General features: G+C 46.2%; 1 protein-coding gene across 1 annotated transcript in view; it reads right to left on the reverse strand.

The window, feature by feature from the left end:
* The window catches only part of LOC146810802 (uncharacterized), a 78,094-nt gene that overhangs the window by 891 nt on the left and 56,699 nt on the right, over positions 1 to 20,504 (reverse strand). The window contains exon 3 of the mRNA XM_085614999.1: positions 1,277 to 1,455. Within this exon, the coding sequence (XP_085471125.1) occupies positions 1,277 to 1,455 (179 nt within the window). The remainder of the gene's footprint in view (positions 1 to 1,276; positions 1,456 to 20,504) is intronic.

Genomic DNA, 20,504 nt, shown 5'->3' on the forward strand with positions numbered 1-20,504 from the left:
AACTTCCTGAGGCCAATCACATAGTCCATCACATCCTTCTGTGGAGATTTTGACATTTCTTTCCACCCATCTCAGACTAAGGTAAGTGGCCCCTCACCGGGTGTCCATACAGAAGCTCAAAGAGACTGAACCCTATCCCCCTTCTGCTGAATCTTTTGGTAGGCAAACAAGAGGCATGGCAGGAGAAGACTTCCTTCCTAGGTTCTCCAGCAGAGAAACAATCATGCTTTTCAGTGTTTTGTTAAAACGCTCCATCAAACAATTTGTTTATGGGTGTTATGCTGTGGAGAAGTGGTATGTCACATTACCCTGCTCCCATATCTCTCTCATGTAAGAGGAGATAAAGTTGGTTCTCTGATCATATATTACAGTCCTTGGAAATCCGACCCTAGAAAATACTTTGAGGAGAGCTCTCACAACCCCCCCCAGGCAGTCATGCTCCTCAGAGGTACAGCTTCTGGATACCTATTGGCATGATCCACCACAACTAATAAATACTTGTTGCCAATTATGTCTATTTTCACCATCTTAAATAGAACACCTACAACTTGTAGAGGCACCTATGGTGCATTAGTCCTCCCTCCTGTCTTACCACTCATCTGGCAAGCGGTACAGGTTCTAGAGAATCTCTGTTTCTCTTCACATCCCTGGCCAGTAGAAGAGTGGGTCTAACTGATCCTGTGTTTTTCTAATCCCTAAGTGTCTTGCTAAATGCACTTCATGGGTCAGTGAAAATAGAAGTTTCTGTGCACTAATGTACCAGTAGCCTCCTGCTAGCTCCTGGCTGAGGATTTATCATCTCACAATAAAGTAGGTCACCCTCCCAGTCATCATAGTGTTTCCCGTCCACTCCTGTGTGGACCTGTTCGTTGGCTTTCTTTTGAAGTCCCACATGTGTTGGACACTCCCCCTGTGCCTTGCAGAAATCTTCTCGGGTAAGACCACCTCCAACAGCTAGCAAAGCCTGGAGCTCTGGAAGTCACCCAGACTCAAGCAACTTGTCCACTTCAGCAATCTCATCCTCCCCTCTGTCTAGAGCTGAAATTATGACCTCCACGGCAATTGCCTCCCTGGAGTCTGCCCTTTCTTGCAAATATCAGTGTCCTAATCCCTGCAAATCAGTATTGATCCCACTCCCACTCTGAGAATGATGTGCAGTCTGTGCTCTAGTCAACACATATGACGCCCAAGCCATAAAGGCTTCTGGTCCTGGCACCAAGCCAGGGGCAAAAAAATCATTGCCTAAGAGACATAGAGCACCTAGCTCTTCCCTTACCCAACATCAATCTTGGCTGCCTTGTCAGTGAGCTTAATCTCAATCCTGGCAAACAGATACTCCATGCCCTCTCCACTGGGAGGTATCTCCTCAGGTTTAAGGCATTTCTTCTCAACTGCACTGTAGAAGGCTACAGTATCACTCAGGGCAGGCACCTTTATCCCATTGATACTAAATTCCTGCAGAAACCCCAACGTGTTGGGATGAATGTGCTTTAGAGAATATGGGCCCCTCTCCTAGATGTCCTTGGCTACAAGGCTGAGTGTGACCAGGCCCTCTCTCGTCCCTTAAACCACGTGTAACATTTTTGCTATCACAGGTGCTGCTGGGTTGGGATCTTTTGCTTGACAATCTCTCAAAGAATACCACCTGGTGGCACTTGAAGCAAGTCACCACCTTGAACTTGGAAGAACTTTACCATCCTCCCTTCTCAGGGTGCCCCTTTCCAGACACACCATTACTATTTTTCGGGGGCCCTCCTCAAGTTCCCCCAAAAATACCTTGCCCTTTACCCTCCAGTTTGGAACCAGTCTGTGAAGAGGTTCCCCCCTTTCGCTTCAAACCGTGCTTCTCTAGCCTTTTGCGAGCACTGCCAGCTAACCACTTGTCAGCCAAGTTTCTCTGGATGCTTCTCCGTCAAATCAGACAGGTATTACCTAAGTGGGGTAGAACCCTCCTCCTTGAGTCACTCTGTCACCATCAACAGGTTAAGGGACAAAGTCCTTGGCCTCCATCCCTCCTACCCACTAATTCCAATCCCGTAATAAACAATGAATCCAAGATCCCAATAGCACACTATCCACTCTCTTGCAGCCATGGGATCTCTGAAGGTACTGAGCTGGCTTCAGTCCAACCTGCCTAATCAGAGATTCCCATATTTGCTCATAGAACATCTGATCTGCGACATGCATGCTTCCAGTGACAGCTGTCTCTTCCAATGGCATGCGCCTCATTATGGCAGCTGCATAGACATTTCATTTAAGGCTTGCCCTTTATAAGCGACTTCAAAGCTCACAAACCATTCCAAAATGTTCTTACTTTCCACATACACATGCACAAGACCTTTTAGATCCTTGGCTAAAACCTAGCCTGAATTTGATAGAGTTGTTCATCCCAGATGGAGTTGTCATTGATGCAATCCTGAGTTTCTCTCTCTCTCTCTCTCTCTCTCTCTCTCAAGGGCTATCTTTTTCATCTCTAGGTATGTCTCCTTTTACTTCTTCGTCCCTTCCCACCTTCTATTTCCCCTCCCACTCTCTCCATTCTTCCTCCTTTTCTCACAATTTCTACTTCCCGGGGCCCCTTCCGCTTGTCTCTCCCACCTCCTCTCCTCTTGTTCCATTGTGAGCTAGTCTTAGCTTCTCCCACTCGAACATTCTGACCTTCTCATCTTCCTCAGCCTTAGCTTTCTGAAGCCCCAACTACAAGCTCAGGGTCTCTGCTAGACTCAAGCCACCTAAGAGATTTATTCCTAGAATTGGTGACTGTAGTACCCTAGAAATTTGAGGTGGTCAACACACTTTAAGTATTCTAGGAAGTGCAGTGAGTGTCTTAGTCAAACTCAAATAAATGCATTTTAGGACACACTCTGCGTTTGTCTGGTGTAGATCTGTCCTAAGGGGATAATAGAGACTGAATCCAGAATGCTCTCTTCGTAGGTTCCTACCATAGCCCCCCCCAGAGTCATCTACAGCCTCATCCCTTTCATTTAGTGTCTCAAACTGGCCCCAAATGAAATTAGCAAGGGCCCCTCTGTCCGTACTCCTGGGAATCCTCAACCCTCTGTCCCTATATAAATCCTTCATCTCATCTATGGGCATGGTGCTGAGGTATATTCTCAACCTTGTGTTTTCGATGGTCTGGACGTATTGCCTTTGTGTGTAAAACAAACCTGGACTTATTGTACTACTGGCACAAATTGTAAATGGCGAATGTAGCACCTGTATCCAGGCTCCTATATGCTAGGTTCCTCCACCGCTTGTCACCAATTGTCAGAACCCCTTTCAGTGGACCGCCAGGCAAGCAGAAGTTACTGGACCCAGCCGTGGGAGCTGAAGCCTTTTACTCATGATGTCCCGGGGCCCGGCCTGCTGAGCAACTAGGGCAAGTACCATTTCAGCACTTATCTCTCAGGAATAGCTTGGTCCAAGCAGAACAAGGCTCCCTCGGGGGAGAGGTAAATACAGGGGATGAACACAAGATCAGAACTCAAAATACACACAGCAGCAATAAATTGTTGTCCAGCCAAATGCTCACTTTCATGAAAGAAGAGAAGAATTTTATAGTACTGCTACTAACACAAAGGTGAATACGACATTCACACATAGCTAAACAGTACCCCCTGGGTCTGGGCTCTAGTGCTTTGTAGACAGTTTTATATCTCTCCTAGTTCTAGCAATGGTGGTTATTCCCCATTAACTATAGGCAAAATTCAAGGGAAGCCCCACTAGTAGCCAAAGTCTCAAGAGCCCACTCTGACTCTGTATTAAAGTCAAAAGTGTTCCAGCACCAAACTGCTATCTAGCAAGCAAGTTCCCCCAGGGCTGACTGGTCCAAAATCAGATTAGCCCCCACCTGCAGAGTAGAAGCATCTGGAGTTCCTGAGCGCATCCCTTGTGTAGGTACTGGAGTGGCAGAGGCTTGTTCAGGTGAGTTCACTGCATGCTGCCCAGGTGGACTACATGTGGCAGTCCTCAAGTTCCCTCACACATGGTTGTGAAACCGGAGATTCTTTGTGGTTCCTCCTGGCATGGTAAGTCTTTGATTCATCCCATGGTGGGGGGGAGAGAAGTGCGAAGGTCCTGATGCGTGTAAGTACCTAGGTGTCCACAGAGAGGCCTCATGCCTCCAGTGACAATCCTGATCAAGTCACACTTCTTGCTGGTCCCAGTGACCTCTTCTGGCATATGAGGCTAGCTTATCTCTACTGCACACGGGCTTCGACCTCATAGGTACAGCAGATTACTTCATGATGTCTCTCTCTGGCACATGGGGTTGCTGGCTCTCCACAGCTCAAGGTCTATGTCCCACTCTGCACAGCAATCTGTCCATGGTTGTCCCTCCTGCCATACGGGGTCACGAACCCTCACTGTGCATGGGCTCCAGCCCGATTAGTATAGCAATGACAGTTCACTTCAGGATGGCCTCTTGTGGCATACATGGTAGAGGGAGCTCACACTATCCTCACTGCACACGGGCGATTACCAGTTTGGCACAGCACTGTTCACAGCTCACTTCACGGCGATTCTCCTCCATATGCTGCCACCAGCTGAAGTGCGCTGCTTAATTTCTGGTAAAGGTAGCAGCCTTTCACCACTATGATGGTAACCTTTTGGGCACCCCTTTCGATCCAACGAACCCGCAATCCTTGAGACATGCCTATGTCATGGTGTATACGCATGATCTGTGTTTGCCTATGACAACAAAAATCAGCATTAGGAATCCAGACATCAGAACAGTTGGGTAACTCAGGCAAGGATGCACATCCATTACCATGCGGAGGACTTTCCTATTCCAACAATAACTGTAGCTTCATTTCAAGATGTTTTGAGTATGTTTCTTATGGCCCTTCATCTGGCTTTCCCTTTCCCAGAGTGCCTGTCTTCCAGCTCCTCTAATATTTTAAACATCTTCTTTACCTTTATTGTAAAGACACTGTTTTTGTAGCTCGCCATTTTTTCATATTGTCCTTCCTCCAAGTTCTAGCCTTTTTGACTGTCTGAAGTAGTGGAGGGTTCAATTAATTGTGAATTGGCAGAACAGTGTTGTTACAGAAGCTGGTATGAGTGTCATAGTATTACTGCCAAAGGACACACAGCAAGTTTAAATATAATTTCCATTGTAGACTCTTGCTTGTCTCTCAGAAGCTTTTGTGGGGTCCAGGTCAAAAATGTCATACAGGACCCCTATTTTCCATAGCATGAGCAACTCTTTCAAAATAAAAGTTTAAACCAGGATGTGGTTTGCGAATAAAATGGTTGCCATTTGCACATCAACTTTTTGTGAATGGAATAGTATTTAGCGAACTGGCCTATTATTAGCTCCGTTCACAATATTCTGAATCATAGAGAGCAGCAGAATTACTTTCCTGATTAGTTTTCATTCAGCAGATTTCGTTGACAGTGGCCTGCAAGGGACAGCAGGTCACCATCCCTGTGAATGCACGTAGGGGCAGATTTACAAGCCCTTTGTGACACTTTTACGCCGCCGTTGCGTCACTTCTGTGATGCAGCAGCGGCGTAAACCATGCACCACGTTGCGCCTTATTTACAACATGATGCATCTGGAGAGATGCGTCACGTTGTAAAGCCCTTCCCACATGAAACCTGCGTTAGGTTTCATGTGGTCGTTCCTGCGCAGGGTGGGTGTTCTGTCGCTGGAACTCCTCGTAAAAGTGACGCAGTGAAATGTACAAGATTTCACTGAGTCACTTTTCCGTCCATGCTGCGTCAAAACCCTGCGCCTGCTTGAAGCAGGCGTAAGGAGTGACACAGCATGTTAGGCATAGGGCACCCCCGAGCATTGCTGGAGTTGCGTCACGCTTACAACACGAATCCAGCAATGCGCCGCCCTTACGCCATCAGATGCGACACGCATCGTGCTATCCTTGTGCCACGGTGCGCTGCATTGTAAATGCGACGCATTTCTGGTGGCGCAGGGAGGGAATTGCATGTCGCATCTTTTCTGGCGCATCCCTGCTGATTTGCATAGATGCACTAGAACTCTTAAATCTGCCCCTTAATTTTTGGGTTGTTTTTTATAAGCAGGCAATGTTCCTTGGCAGAAAAAAAAACAATGCTACTGTAAGACAAAGGACATTTCAGGGGGTGCAAGCAGTGGTCACCTTGATCACTGCCTTGCCCTCCGCAGCTACTGACACAATTCCTAAAAAGGAAAGTGTCCTAAGGGAATCCCTTCCCCTTTGCAAATCAGATACCAACACGTGGGTCAGCAACTCCTCAATGGTTTGCAAATGGAACTGGGGTTGCAAACCATTGATACATTCCTTTCTAAATAGTCATAGGATGAGGTGTGATCCTTTCAATCCCCCCCCATATGGGATTCAGAAGGATCACAAAAATCCTTTTACAGGCCAAAAAGAATTGCCCTATTTGTAAAAGTGCTTTTGTACCAAAAAGGCCTTTTGCAGTCGCAGCACAAGTTTTTTCCAAATGGGCCCAATGTCCTGGGACAGATTTCGAGACAGCTCCAGCTCCATCTAGTGGCTCCTGACTTTACCAGCCAGTCTCGTTATGATAGATCACAAAAGCTGGCTATGACTGGGTCAAGCAGGCTCAGCTGCTGCCCACTAGTGTCCAGTGCAGTTGCATATTGTCACCTGTGCAAATGCCGCTGTTGTGAATGGACATTTCTGGTGCCTGTGCCAATGGGGATGTTAGCAGCAATTGATGATATAAAACTGCCCCTGGGATCCCACCAGGTGCACGGCCCAATATGCAGAAAGGGCATTAGCACCCCAGTTGTCTGCCTAGCCACAGCTGCGAAGTGCACAGCTGTGGTGGGCTGGGCAGGGGCTGCCGACACAGACTCTGCCTCATTCAAAGTACTTCGTAGGTCTTCAAAAGACCATTTATCAGTTCATGGGTCTGTGTATTATAATTGCTACTGCCCCCCCCCCCCCTCCACCTCCCTCGCTGTCTCCACTTGTGTTATGGACTGTTGCTGCAAGAGTGGGTGAAAGGTTGAAAGGATTTCATTTACAATACAAATGTGGCCATGTAGCACTTTAATAGAAAGTGCCACGCCATTGGCCTGATTTGCCCCTAACCTCCAAAACAGGGACTGAGCCGCCTACATGGTAAATAATTCATAATTTAAAAAATTCTGCCAAAACATGTTTCAAAAAGTATATTTCTTTAACTTGTAAACATGTCACTTAAGTTCACAAAAATGAATTTCTGGATTGACTGACATTTATCAGGATTCAGTTTCCCAAACGTAAACTTTGAAATTTTGATGCCTGAGATGACGATGGGATTAGCAGGGCAACTGGAATTATGAGATTCAAGCTTTTTTTTTATAATATTGGATTTGCCACAGAATCATTTGTCTGCTGCACAATCTGTACATTTTGACCCCAAAAAGTTGTTTCCAACTCAAACAGATCAAAATTTACTAAAAACATGGTGATATCTGTTTCTGAGCACTGGAAGGCCCTTCATAAAGGGCGAATGGTCAAATTTCAGTTGCTTAATACTGTATTTAGATGTATGTTAAATTAGTAATAATCAGTTGAAATCTTTCAGAGATAGTGTTACCATGTGTAAAAATGATCAAATAATGAGGTAATACTATGACAAAATGTGCCGAATTACGTCAAATAATTTGCCTTTGCATGACGTAAATTTTTGTTAATTTTGGTCCTCCTTTGCTGCAGAATTCCAGTGGCCCCGGCTAGTAATGAAACAAGAGGCAAGTCAGTTGTCATGTGAACCCCGCTAAAATTTCTAGAACATATAAAGCGTCATTAAACTCTATTAAAACATGTAATAGTAAAATTTTTGTAGAGGGCACATGCTAAATTGATGTTTTTCTTAATGTACTCTTCAAAGAGACGATAGAAGACATGGTGGTACAGTGAAAAAAGTTAATTGCCATGGGTAAAGCATGTTTTTTCTAGCGTGTAAGCTGTGTTTGAAACCAGGTTTCCATGTTCTGTGTGCACAATTTAGCCACGAGATGAAGCGGAAGTGGCTTTGTGACTGATATAAGGGCATGGGTGGCAGAATCCACTAGATGTCATGGCCCAAAGTTCCAAAAGGACTTTTTCCAGAGTCAGAGCTCTATATCTGGGTCTGGCTTTCAATTACTCCTCCCCCTTTAGAAAAGTAACTTTGTCATGTCCAAAAGGCTGACATTTTGTTGCAAGATCAGCTTCAATAACCATAGTTCAAATTACACCTGAATCCCCACTTGCCAACTGCCATGGCAGAGGCGGAGGGCACGGATAAGGGGTGGGGGAATGTAAAAATAAAAATTAAAAAAAACGTACTTTTTCGCCACCGCATATCTCCAGTCTCTCCTCCACATCAGGACTCAGCTGGAACAGGAACCATGAAGCACCCAGGTTCCCCTCACCAATCGCAACGCTGCAATGCAAAGGTCTCAGGCAGCCACAGGGCACACGTCCCCCGCGCCCCTAAGATTACGTTACTCTGGGTGCACGTTCACCACAGCACCCTCCGGGTCTCCTCTGCCACAAAACCACACACACAACACTGATGAGTCTTTCAGTCGACTCCGAATGTACGCTCACCAGGCACTCCTTCCTGTGGTCTCAGTTGGCACCAAGACACGCACACCACGCTGCAGAGACTCACTTTCTTCCAGTGCACACGATGATCAGCAGATCACCTCCACAGTCCCAGGTTACACCAAAGCACGCACACTGCTTCACTGAGACTTACTCCAACTCTGGTGCCCCGATATCCATGCACTCTTCACCAACGCCTCCGGCCACACTTCAACACGCTCACCGTGTCAGAGCCTCACTCCTTCTCCGGTGCACTCAATGACCAGGTGCTCCTCACCAGTGCCTCCGCTGCACCCCGACACGCACCCTGCACATCCGAGATTCACTCCTCCTTCGATGCACATGCCGACCAGGCGGTCATCAGCAGCGCCAGTGGTGCACCACGACATGCACCCTGCACGTCCGAGACTCACTTCTCCTTCGACGCACGCGGCAACCAGGCGCTCTTCACAAATGCCTGCGGTGCACCACGACATGCACCCTACACGTCTGAGTCTCACTCCACTACCGATGCACATGTTGACCAGACGCTCTTCACCAACACCTGTGGTGCACCATGACACGCACCCTGCACGTCCAACAATCAATTATCCTTCGGTGCACACGTTGCCTAGGCGCTCTTCACCAATGCCTCCTGGGCACCACGACATGCACCCGGCGCGTCCAAGTCTCACTTTTCTTCCACGTGTCCAAGATCACAGAGCACACCTTCCGAGGGTCTCAAGCTGCCACAACACGCGCCCATTGCATTGCTTGAAACTTCTCCAGAAACTTTTATGTTCCTGTGTTTCCAAACAGGGATCCAGCCCACCTCGGGCCATTGGGGTTACAAGAGACAGCACAAAGCACAGTCTTCTTCAAGCAGGGGGACCCAGGACACACAGCACAGTCCCAACAGCCTCTTCCTTGTTTAAAACAGAAAACTGCAGACCAGCCCCAGATCACAAAGCAATGGTTGGTCCTTCTCAGCAGTCTCTTCAGTTGTTCCTTCCTTAGCAGAGGTTCCTCTTGACCACGAAATGGGTCTAAGTCTTTTCAGTCTCAATCCATTTCTATTCCAATGTTCAGGGCCCTCAGCTCTCATAGTTATACCCCTAAATGTCTTTAAAGTTCTTTGTGCTCAGGGGTCCCTGACCCCTACCTAAATCAGTTCTGGGTGTCTCCCTCCCAGTGTCACCTTTCTCCCTTTGATACTGGGGTCTGGATCCTTAATCACTCAGCAGGAGATGGGTCAATTGGTTTATAGCACAAACCCAGGCCTTTTCACCTCCCGGGCTTCTCCCCCTACTCTCCAGATGCAGGGCAGCCTGGTGCCATCTCAACCCCTCCCTGGGTCAAGACCTCTCCCAGCTCCTTGTACCTCTCAGATCCAGACAGTCAATCCACATTCAGCAGAGACACACAGGAATGCTTAAAGCACAAAACTCAGCCACTTTCTAAACGAGTGGCTTCTGAACACACAGTGACAAAACCACTTTCATAGAAAGACACTTTGAGTTCATACATACTAAACTTCACCTCTCCATTTTAAACTTATAGGAAACTAGGCTAACAAACACAAGACCCAGCCTCTCCCATTCCGTCCTGTGGGCAGAATGGCCTTTCACCAGTGAAAAATGAAATGGAGTGTTGTTCACTGTCAGGACATAACACACACCTCAGTATATGTCCTGCCTTTTACCTACACTGCACCCTGCCCAGGGGTTACCAAGGACCTACCACAGGGGTGCCCACTGTGTACGCAAAAGGCAAAGTAAGGCTTGACAAGTGGTTGCACTTGTCAGGACAACATGCTAGTTTAGCACTCTGCATGCAGGCCCTACACGGAAGGCCTGAGTTCCCTTCTCTGCGCGCCTTTGCATTACTAGCCCTTGCACACACAGTGCATATCACTAGGTACTTTACTAGTAAGGCAAACATACCAATCATGGCCACCCAATTACCATTGTACTTTACACAGGGAACCCTTGCACTTTGACACTGATCAAAGTACCCAAAGCATCTAAATTGGCAACTCTATGTCAGGAAAATGGTCTAGGGGGAAAGCAAAAAGTTTAGGGAACTTTAGCCAAAAGGGCCAAGTCCTACAATGGGCCTAATCTGTGGGAGCAGGGGTGGTTTACCTTGGATGTCCCAGAGTCTGTTCTACCTTGGTTTCACAATCCCCTTCAGCATTTGACTCTCAGTAGTAGCACTTTGGAGCACTCACAAACTTCTCAGGGAGTTGGTATAGTGATATGGAAACTCAGCACTCAGATCACCCATCAGATGAATATCCTTTTGTCCAACCTAGTGCTTTATTTGGTTAAGAAATATACTTAAACAGAAAACAGACACATTTAAAACAGTATAATGCTGCATATACAATAATATGCACTGCCAATTAGGCTACTGCACATTTGGATACTGTCTTCACAGACTTTCTCTTGTCACTTTCGAATGAGTTCCTCCTGTTGTGGGTCTAGGCAGGTCTCTGTTAGGTTAGGTTTATGATACATTAATCAGGGATCGGGTGCAGGTACCCCAGTTCAATTTTGGTAGTGCTCAGATCACTTCAGTCTCCTAGATTCAGACTCATCAAAATTCAGGTCTCAATGCATTTCAGCATCTTGTGATCTCGCTCGCTGATAGGATGAGATGGCATGGTTGCAGGAGTGGCCCTCAGTGTGGCCCTCAGGATGGGGCAGCTAAAGCTGCAGGCATGAGTCCTTTGTTGAAGGAAGGTAATGGAAGTCAGTGAGGGCTCATGTCAGGCATCAGACCTGCTTCTGGGTCACAGGGCAGCAGATGGGCCATCACTTACATATGTGTCACACAGCACGCAAGCAGCCACAGGATTCACGTTGTAAATAATGTAGTGGTGACCATCATGTGTACAACTCTTGGCTACGACACTGATGTCCACCATGGATATCGTTTTCTACTTCTGTGGCGACGTCAGCCACAGGAACAGCTCTGGGTTTTGGAGGATACATTCACCATGGGAACAGCTCTTGATTTAAGCAGCGAGGTCAGCCATGATTGTTCCTATCACAAGGTCGGCTGCCTGCCCATGATTCTCTCTTGGAACCGCACTTCTGGAGAGACTATACCCATCCTGTTCAGTTTCGCAGATCACTTTCTGCAGTCTTCTTTCTCCTGGTAGACCCTCTACACTAGAGTCTGGGAGGTTCTGGCACTACCTAGACAGTTCCACTTCCTGTGGGTTGATAGTCTTTTTTACTCCCTCTGCATTCAGGCTGGGTTCCAGGTGCTTCAGGTTAAGAGTATAGCTATTCCAGCAAGGAAAATACTCCAGTTGATGTACCCTTTCCTCTTGTAAGCTGACTGTCACACAGACACCCGTTTTGGCTGTTGTACAGCAGTCGTCAAAGTATGCTGTGGAATACTCTGTTCCTTGGTGAAAGGACTTTGAACTGGAGCAACAAAGATGTATGCAGCTCCCACTTTTATGCAGTCAAATTGGATAAGGCATGTAGATTCTCTGTCTGCAATCTCAAAACAGGTTTGCCACAGTTCTTCTGTCAAGTGTTCTCTCTAGGCTATTCTAGAGTGATGCTCTTCACAGCAGGGTAGTCTCCAGATTGGAGTTCTCACAACAGAGGCCTAAAGAGGTGGGAACCTTCTGCATCTGACTTTTCACCGGCCACACTACAGAGTGATCAGGATGAAGACAAAAGGCTGGCTTCACCTAAAAGATCTCTCTTACCCTGAGCAACAAAGATGAGAGTCCCACCAGAACACCTACCAATTGACAATACCACAGGAAAAATAATAGGCAGCACCCCTCAGCAGGAGCCGCATAAGTGAAATTTAAAGGATCCATGTCTCCTCACTCCATATTCAGGAATGACAGCAATGGTCTTGCACTGTCTGTGAAAACAATCTCACCTACATCTTGTGCACGGTAGCAGGCTAGGTGTTTTCTAAATGGGACCTGCAGGCCTCGATTAATCTGGCTCATGCATGGACATACTGCATGTACTATACAAGTCACAAGCACACACAATCTACATGGATGTTAGTACCAGGATCTAGTTTATCCATTGATGCAGAACTTTGCTCAAGTGGGCTGGCTACACAGATAGGTGGTCCGATCACGACTGTGGATGGCAAACAAGGAATGCTGCCACCACCGCTGTAGATGCTAAACACTTGACAGGGATGGTAGTAAACTGTCAGCAAAATGAGAGCACAAATGGTGCATCCCTCCAAGTCACAAGACAGTTGCAGGACTTAATTTGTGTCAGGGACAGGGGTAGGCCCCTGCACAAGATTATATTAGTGTGAGCCTAGAGCCAAAATAAAAAACTGGGATATAAGCGAGTCACTGTCAAGTACTCAGAACATGGCAACATGACAGCAGAAACCGCAGGGAACATTCTCAGTCCAACAGCATGTTCAGGTAATATTACATTTTTCTTTATTGAATATGGCTTATCTTACAGTCTTTTCACTACATATTTGGTTACTTGACTTCTATAGATATGCTATTTCGTGGATGGTAAACAAGTGTATATTTGTCTAATCATTGATGTAAATATACATCATTCCTTATCATTGTCCATCTCTACATAGTGTACACATGTTGGAATTGCGGCTCTTCACTGTTGGACATGACCCTTCATAGGGGAATTTACCCCAAAACCTCTTGCTTTTTCCCACGTCTTTGCCTACTCTCTCTGCATGACAGTAGGAATCTGGGCACATTCCCCCTGCACTGCAGAGGGAAGGTGCACACGTCTGCCTCGCCTGCATTAGACAGGGGGTGCGTATGCGATGGGTTTAGGTACCATTCCTCTGTGCACCCCATAAACAGGTACACCACATACACGGGGTGGGTACAGCACTGGCTAGTAGTGGGATTTGGCACAGAGTGTGCCACCCACCAGATAGCCTGTCAACCCAGTATCTGGCATGCCATTGCATGCAGGCCTGAGGAGTGCCATTGCACCCTTACCTAGGTTGGCATCACTTGCACCTCAGCCAACACTGAGTGGGTTGTGCCATACCATACGGGCACCCCCCCAGGGAAGCCCTGACAGGCGCAGGGTGGGGTGTTAGGCAGAAGGTTGGGTGGGTACATATGGATGTTCCCTGTCCAGTTAGTGAGAAACCACCCCCCTCAAGTGGGGCTTCCCCTGCCTTGGAGTTTGTCTTTTCCCATGGGATACTCCTGGGGTGGTGCTGATTCTCTTGTGTGTCCTCACTGTCAAAGCATTGTGGAAATGCGTGCGAGTTCCTACACAGCCTAGGACGAGGTGCTGAGAAGGTGTTCTGAAACACAGACCTGGGAGTATCCACTTTCACCTGTCGGATGTTAACTATGTGCCCAGCCTGCCATTACAGGCCTGGGTGTGCGCACCTGCCCACATTCTGTTTCAAATATGTGTCCAGCCTGCTGTCGCAGGCTTGAAGATGCACCCTGGCACCTATGGCATTTTGGATAGATGCCTGGCCTTTCTTGTCAAGCTACTACAAATCGCAATGGAGAAAAATTACTTTATCTTCCATAACATGTTCTATTTTCAATGTAGAGGAGTAGCTATGGGGGCCGGATTCGCGCCGAGTCTAGCGAATCTGTATATGGATCATTTCGAGGACACTACCATCTACTCTGCTTTGAACCCTTTCATTGACAATATTACAGCGTGGAAGAGATACATTGACGACGTCCTTATGTTATGGACAGGTCCAGAAGTCCAACTACTGTCATTTGTTGCATGGTTGAATTCCCGAAATCTAAACATTCAATTTACTATGACACACAATAATAAATCTATCCCTTTCCTAGATCTAACGTTGCAAGCGGATGAGGGCAGCATTCTGATGTCCCTATACAAGAAGCCTACAGACCGTAACACCCTGCTACAATACAATTCTCATCACCCCAGAAACTTAAGGGACAATCTACCGTACGGACAATTTTTAAGATTACGACGCAACTGTTCGAGAAGAAAAGACTACTTCAAGGAAACGGATATACTCATCGCCAAATTGAGAGAGAGAGGATATCCAAAGGGACTTCTAAATAGATCACGCAAAAGGGCCTGGTATAGGCCTAGAGAAACTCTTCTGGAAGTACAACCCAAAAACCGAGAAATGGAGAAATTAATTTGCGTTACAACATTCAATACAAGAAGTAACGAGATAAATAAAGTTATCAAGAAATATTGGAATTTGGTTGGACCAGACATTGGCTATACTGAAGCCCCCCTGTTTGCTTTTAAGCGTGCAAAGAACATCAAGGACTTTGTTGTATCCTCGTATCTAGAACCACCACCCACACCAAACATAAGATCTCTGCTCCAACTACCACAGATCCAAGGACATCACAAATGTGGTAACTGCAAGGTCTGTCCATACACCATGATCGGAATCAGCTTTGATCACTTGGGAAAGACCTATTCTCTCAATCACTTTTCAAACTGCAATAGCCAAAATGTGATTTACGCCATCAGATGTCCGTGCAAAATGATATATGTAGGTCAAACTACACAAAAAGTCAAAAATAGGATCCAACAACATCAGAGTAGGATTAAGTGTAAATCACCAGGAGCTCCTCTTGTTGAACATTACACAAATACAAGACACACATACCAGGAACTGGAGTGGTGGGTGTTGGAAAAAGTCACACTACACAGAAGGGGTGGTAACATGGGCACTTCTCTTAATTATAAGGAATGCCGTTGGATCCATCTCCTTGATGCTACCAACTCTGGTCTGAATGAGCATGAGGAGACTTGTTTGCAAATGAGTAAGCTCTAATTTCATTCCTGATCTCTCTCACTACTTCCAGCAAGTTATACTACTAGGTGTTGATCCTCTAGTAATCCTGGCGTGTGTATGATTCTGAATTTTTTAGCATAACATGTAGGTATGTTTTAATATGTCATATGCCACCATCATTGACATGCGATTTGAACGTAGTCTAATCATTTATGATACTGTCATGCATAATGTGTGATTATTCAGCATGTATCATATGATGTCTTTATGAATAGTAGAATGGAAACATCCGTATTTTTGTACACTTGTAATATAGTAGTTTGACCAAGTTAGGAAGCTCCTTCATGTTTTAATATGTCATATGCCACCATCATTGACATGCGATTTGAACGTAGTCTAATCATTTATGATACTGTCATGCATAATGTGTGATTATTCAGCATGTATCATATGATGTCTTTATGAATAGTAGAATGGAAACATCCGTATTTTTGTACACTTGTAATATAGTAGTTTGACCAAGTTAGGAAGCTCCTTCATATTTATGATGTGAGGGAATCTAATATCATGAGCCATGAAACTACATTGGTAATTGTATATTCAATGCGTTTGAAAACACATGATTGGCTCTCATTCGCTATTTTTGTTTACAATGTGCTACATTTAAAGATGCATGGTATGCTTTGTTTTGAAAAATGGCCTCTTGCTTTTGTTGTACCTCAAAACTACACCAGTACATTCTGTTTCTAATCACTCCGTATGAGTCCCTTTTTTCGACAAATCCGTCTCGGGTTTCCCATTTCACTGACCCGTCCTGGCCCTCGCACGTACACGGCTCCTCCGACTACGTCATATAGCCGGTTCTAGCGAGAGCTCGCTGTCAGTTGCAGCTGAGCCTTTGACGGATCAAGTTGTCCAATTCGCGGACTTGAAGTAAGTCTGCGTTTCAGCGTCAGTTTCACTACGCTGAAGTGAACTGTCAGAGCTGTAATCGCTTCCTGGCGTTCGACATAATTAACTCCTTTGAAGTTCGTTTTGCTAAACATAATGGTCCTTTTGTTTAGGTTCACTAAAATGGTGTGATACGCGTATGCGGTAATACTTTGATTATTTAATTTATGTTGCGCTCCGGCGCTCGGCATCACTATAATTTAGTATCTCCATATTAATGATCAAGTAATATGCCTCCGGCATGGCCCCCAACTCTGATTGATACGCGTATGCGGTAATAATTTAATTTATGTTGCGCTCCGGCGCTCGGCATCTCTATAATTTAGTATCTCCATATTAATGATCAAGTAATATGCGCTCCGGCGCTCGGCATCACTATAATTTAGTATCTCCATATTAATGATCAAGTAATATGCCTCCGGCATGGCCCCCAACTCTGATTGATACGCGTATGCGGTAATACTTTGATTATTTAATTTATGTTGCGCTCCGGCGCTCGGCATCTCTATAATTTAGTATCTCCATATTAATGATCAAGTAATATGCCTCCGGCATGGCCCCTAACTCTGATTGATAACGATGGGCCATTGATAGTCCTGTACCAACCAGAGTTACATTATTCCTCGCATTAGTTGATGTGTACATAGATATCACGCATCTTGATGATTACCTCGTTTAATTTTACTTTCCCGGCTACCTATATCATAGTGCCCTTATCTTTTGTGTCCACAGTACGTGGCGATTGTTGAGACAGCACCACTTTCCTTCCAAATCAAAATTACCGTCCAACAGGTACGTGGTTTTCTTTTAAAACGGATAAATTTCAATTATCTTGACACGCAGCCTGTTTAGTCGATACAACAGCCCCTCCTCTTTAATTTTTTGCAGAAGTTGAACAGTTTTCTCTCAAAGTTGATGTTGGCCCCCTGCATAAGAGACACGAGGAATCTATTTCCAATTAATCAAATCGCTTTCCCAGGTGAGCTACATGGCCGCATTTGGGAAATTAATTATTTCCTTTTCATGTGACGCACACATCGCCCTGACACCAAATTCTTTGCGCTTACAGGTCCCCAACCTTCTTTGTCCTGATGAAGACCCCCTTTGATGCATACTAATTGGCACATTTACATTGGGTCGAAACGTCGACGTTACCTGTCCTATGCGTCCGTACAAATCCACATATAGAACAAGGAAATCGTACCCTATAGTGGCCTATGTACTGTAAACAGGATCTGTTTGTTTATCATTTTTGCGTATTGTCTATTGTACATATTCGTTATATGTGACTTTTTTTGTACAAATAACCACTGTTTCACTAATTGTTTCACTATGTATGTGTATTTTGGTTGGTTTACCCTGTAAATACTTTGGTGTTTTCATTGCATTAATTAATATCATTCTATCAAGTAACTCGAATTCAGTCCTGTTTCTTTGGGTGTGTGTGTGTCCTCTATAGTTTTAGAGTGTATTCAGTACAGCTAAGTTATTTTGTTCACTTCCCGACAGAACCACTGTTCTTCGCTTCTACTGGCCTGCCAATGCAGACGGGTGAGTGCATACTTGCATTTCTGGTGTTCTAATACTAGAATCAGGCCTGCCGTTGCCGGCCTGTGCCTGCTCATTTGCACCCATGGTGCTAGTGGCAAGCTCCCCGTTCCTCGGTTGCAGGCCTGGCATGCGTAATTGCAATCATAAGGGCGTCAAACCTTGTCCGGCGGGCTTTGGCATGGTGGTGTGCGCACACGCGAACCTAGGGTGCTAGGGCCTGGGTAAATCCATGTGCCTGGCTTGTCATCGCAGACTAGTGTGTGCGCACTGGCATCTATCATGATTAAACTCATAAGCAGCCTGCCTTTGCAGGCACTCTATGTGCACTTCTGCACCTACAATGCCCGTGATTGCGTCTGCAGCCTGCCAACGCAGGAATGTGCATGTGCACTGACACCTGTATTATTAAACCTGTGTCCAGTCTGCAGTTGCAGACTCGGTGGGTGCACTTGCACCCCTGGTGCTAGGGACTATGGGCCTCATTTATAAGAAGTGACGCATCGCTGCGTGACAGCAGCGATGTGTCACTTCTCAGTGCGCCCTCCTTGCGACATGATTGATGCGTCATATTTACTGTATGACGCATCATGTCGCAAGGAGTTACAGATACGTCAGTATTTCTGACGTATCTGTATGGTGGAAAAGTGACGCATTGCTGGAGTGTGTCACGAAAGTGACGCAACTCCAGCAATGTGTCCTTTCACCTGGGGCAAGCCCCATGTGAAAGGGCCTGCGTCAGTCTTACGCCTGCTGTGAGGCAGGCGTAAGATATTGACGCATTTGCATCCTAGAAGTGACGCAGTGAAATGTTATAGATTTCACTGCGTCACTTCTATGACACTTTCTTGCGCCAGAACGCTCCCCCCTGCATACATTATACCTGGCGCAGGTATAATGTGGCGCAGGGGTTTACAAAGTGATGCATCTACCTAGATGCGTCACTTTGTAAATAAGGTGCAACAAGGCAAATTTTTCACGCCGCTGGTGCGTCACAAAAAGTGACGCAGCGTAAAAGTGACGCACGGCCTCATAAATAAGGCCCTATGTGTCCAACCTGCCATTGCAGGTCTGCATGCACACTAGTGCACATGAGCCCAGGTAGTGAGGAATACCTCTGTGTGTTTTCACTATCGATGTGTCTTGCTCTTCCCATAGGTTAACATGGGGAAGTGGTTGACATTACTTCAGGCTGTAATAGTGGATTGCAGTGGAGCATCCTCATGATGTTTCTCATTAATGGATTCGCCATGCCAAACCCTTTCCAGTAGTAAATGGGGTTTTGGCATAACTTGTGTAGAAATGGCTCTTCTAAAATATGGACATTTCTGTGCTCTCAGGGTCTTATATGCCGTGGTGTCTGGCTCAGGTGGACATCAGGGGTTGCAGGAGAACATCTCTTCATTCCCCAGCATCTCATAAACCATGCCTACAATTTAGGGGAAGACATCTGTGGTTCAAAAGGAAACCCCTTAAACCACCCCTGACTTCAAAGACACACAACAGTATAACTACTGGTGCCATCCTTCAGCAAAGGGTGAGAAATACTTGTGGGGATGCAGGACCGGAGAACCCAGACTGCGTGGTGCACTTTGTAAGAGTACTTTGTTGTGCACATGGAGGATTACTGCTCTTGAAGGGGACAGAGTGCCCTTTCTGAATAGTGGCTAGCCGGTGCCGAAGGCTTTCTAAAGTATGACGCCCTAAGGTGTGCTCTCCAAGGGCCCATCAGCGGGCCTCCTGTTCTCTTAGAGATCTCAAGGTTATCAAAGATCTCCCACAAGGGACCTACACCATCTAACTGTGACATCTGGAGATAAGTGCCCTCTCAATTGCCCACATTGGCTATTGAATCACAACGGGCAGTGCGGTGTGAGCGTGGAACTAAGACTTCTGTCTGGAGACCAGATAGTCTAGTGTGGAGCCCCTGAAATCTTGCCCGTATCTAAGGTGTATGGTTTCTGTACAGCATGGACCCTGAAATTCATAAGCGTCTAGTTGGTGGTGAGCGGATTTACCTGTTGCAGGACCCCGCATAGCCCGTTTAGTTTATCGTGTTGCATCTCTCTTGTGCATCACGCCGGCAAAATGCTCATTGTGGGCGGTGTCTGATTCACAGGGTGCGATTCTCGAAGGTGGGGATGTACCCTAAGTAGTGCCATTATTCTACCTCATGCTCTGCGGCTCTGCTGAACTTGCGCCTGTATGTATGACTGAACTGGTCTGGTGCACCCTGTATCATTGTGCACCGGGCGTTGGGCCTTATTTCCTGGGAGGTACAGAATTTTCAACTCTTCATGTTTGAGACCTGAAGTGTCAGGTGCAGAGTGGACCATACCAATGAGCACCAGACGCTGTGTCCGGATTGCCTGGGCATGACCCTGATCAACGTGTACCGGTCGGGCATCTCCTCCCATCAAGAGTCTCCCCTGTGCCATTTTCCATTTATCGGTTGTTCCCCTTTGACCCTCATCACGGCGGACCAACTGCCCTCTCCACACCTTGCCCCTCTCAATGATATCTTGACTTTAGTTAGTAGCGAGAGAGATTGACTGGGTTGAAGGAACGCTTTGGAGACAGTCAGAAACAGGTCAAGAGACTGCGTGATTTCATTGTGTTTTGAGACCTGTGGGTAAACTTCCAGAGCCTCTGCTAAGCTCCCCTTGTTTATGTCTACCTCCTAATTAAAACCTACAACATATCCCCACCTGTTTACAGAGGACACAG

The sequence above is a fragment of the Triturus cristatus genome, chromosome 7 (assembly GCF_964204655.1).
Source record: "Triturus cristatus chromosome 7, aTriCri1.1, whole genome shotgun sequence".
Lineage (NCBI taxonomy): Eukaryota > Metazoa > Chordata > Amphibia > Caudata > Salamandridae > Triturus > Triturus cristatus.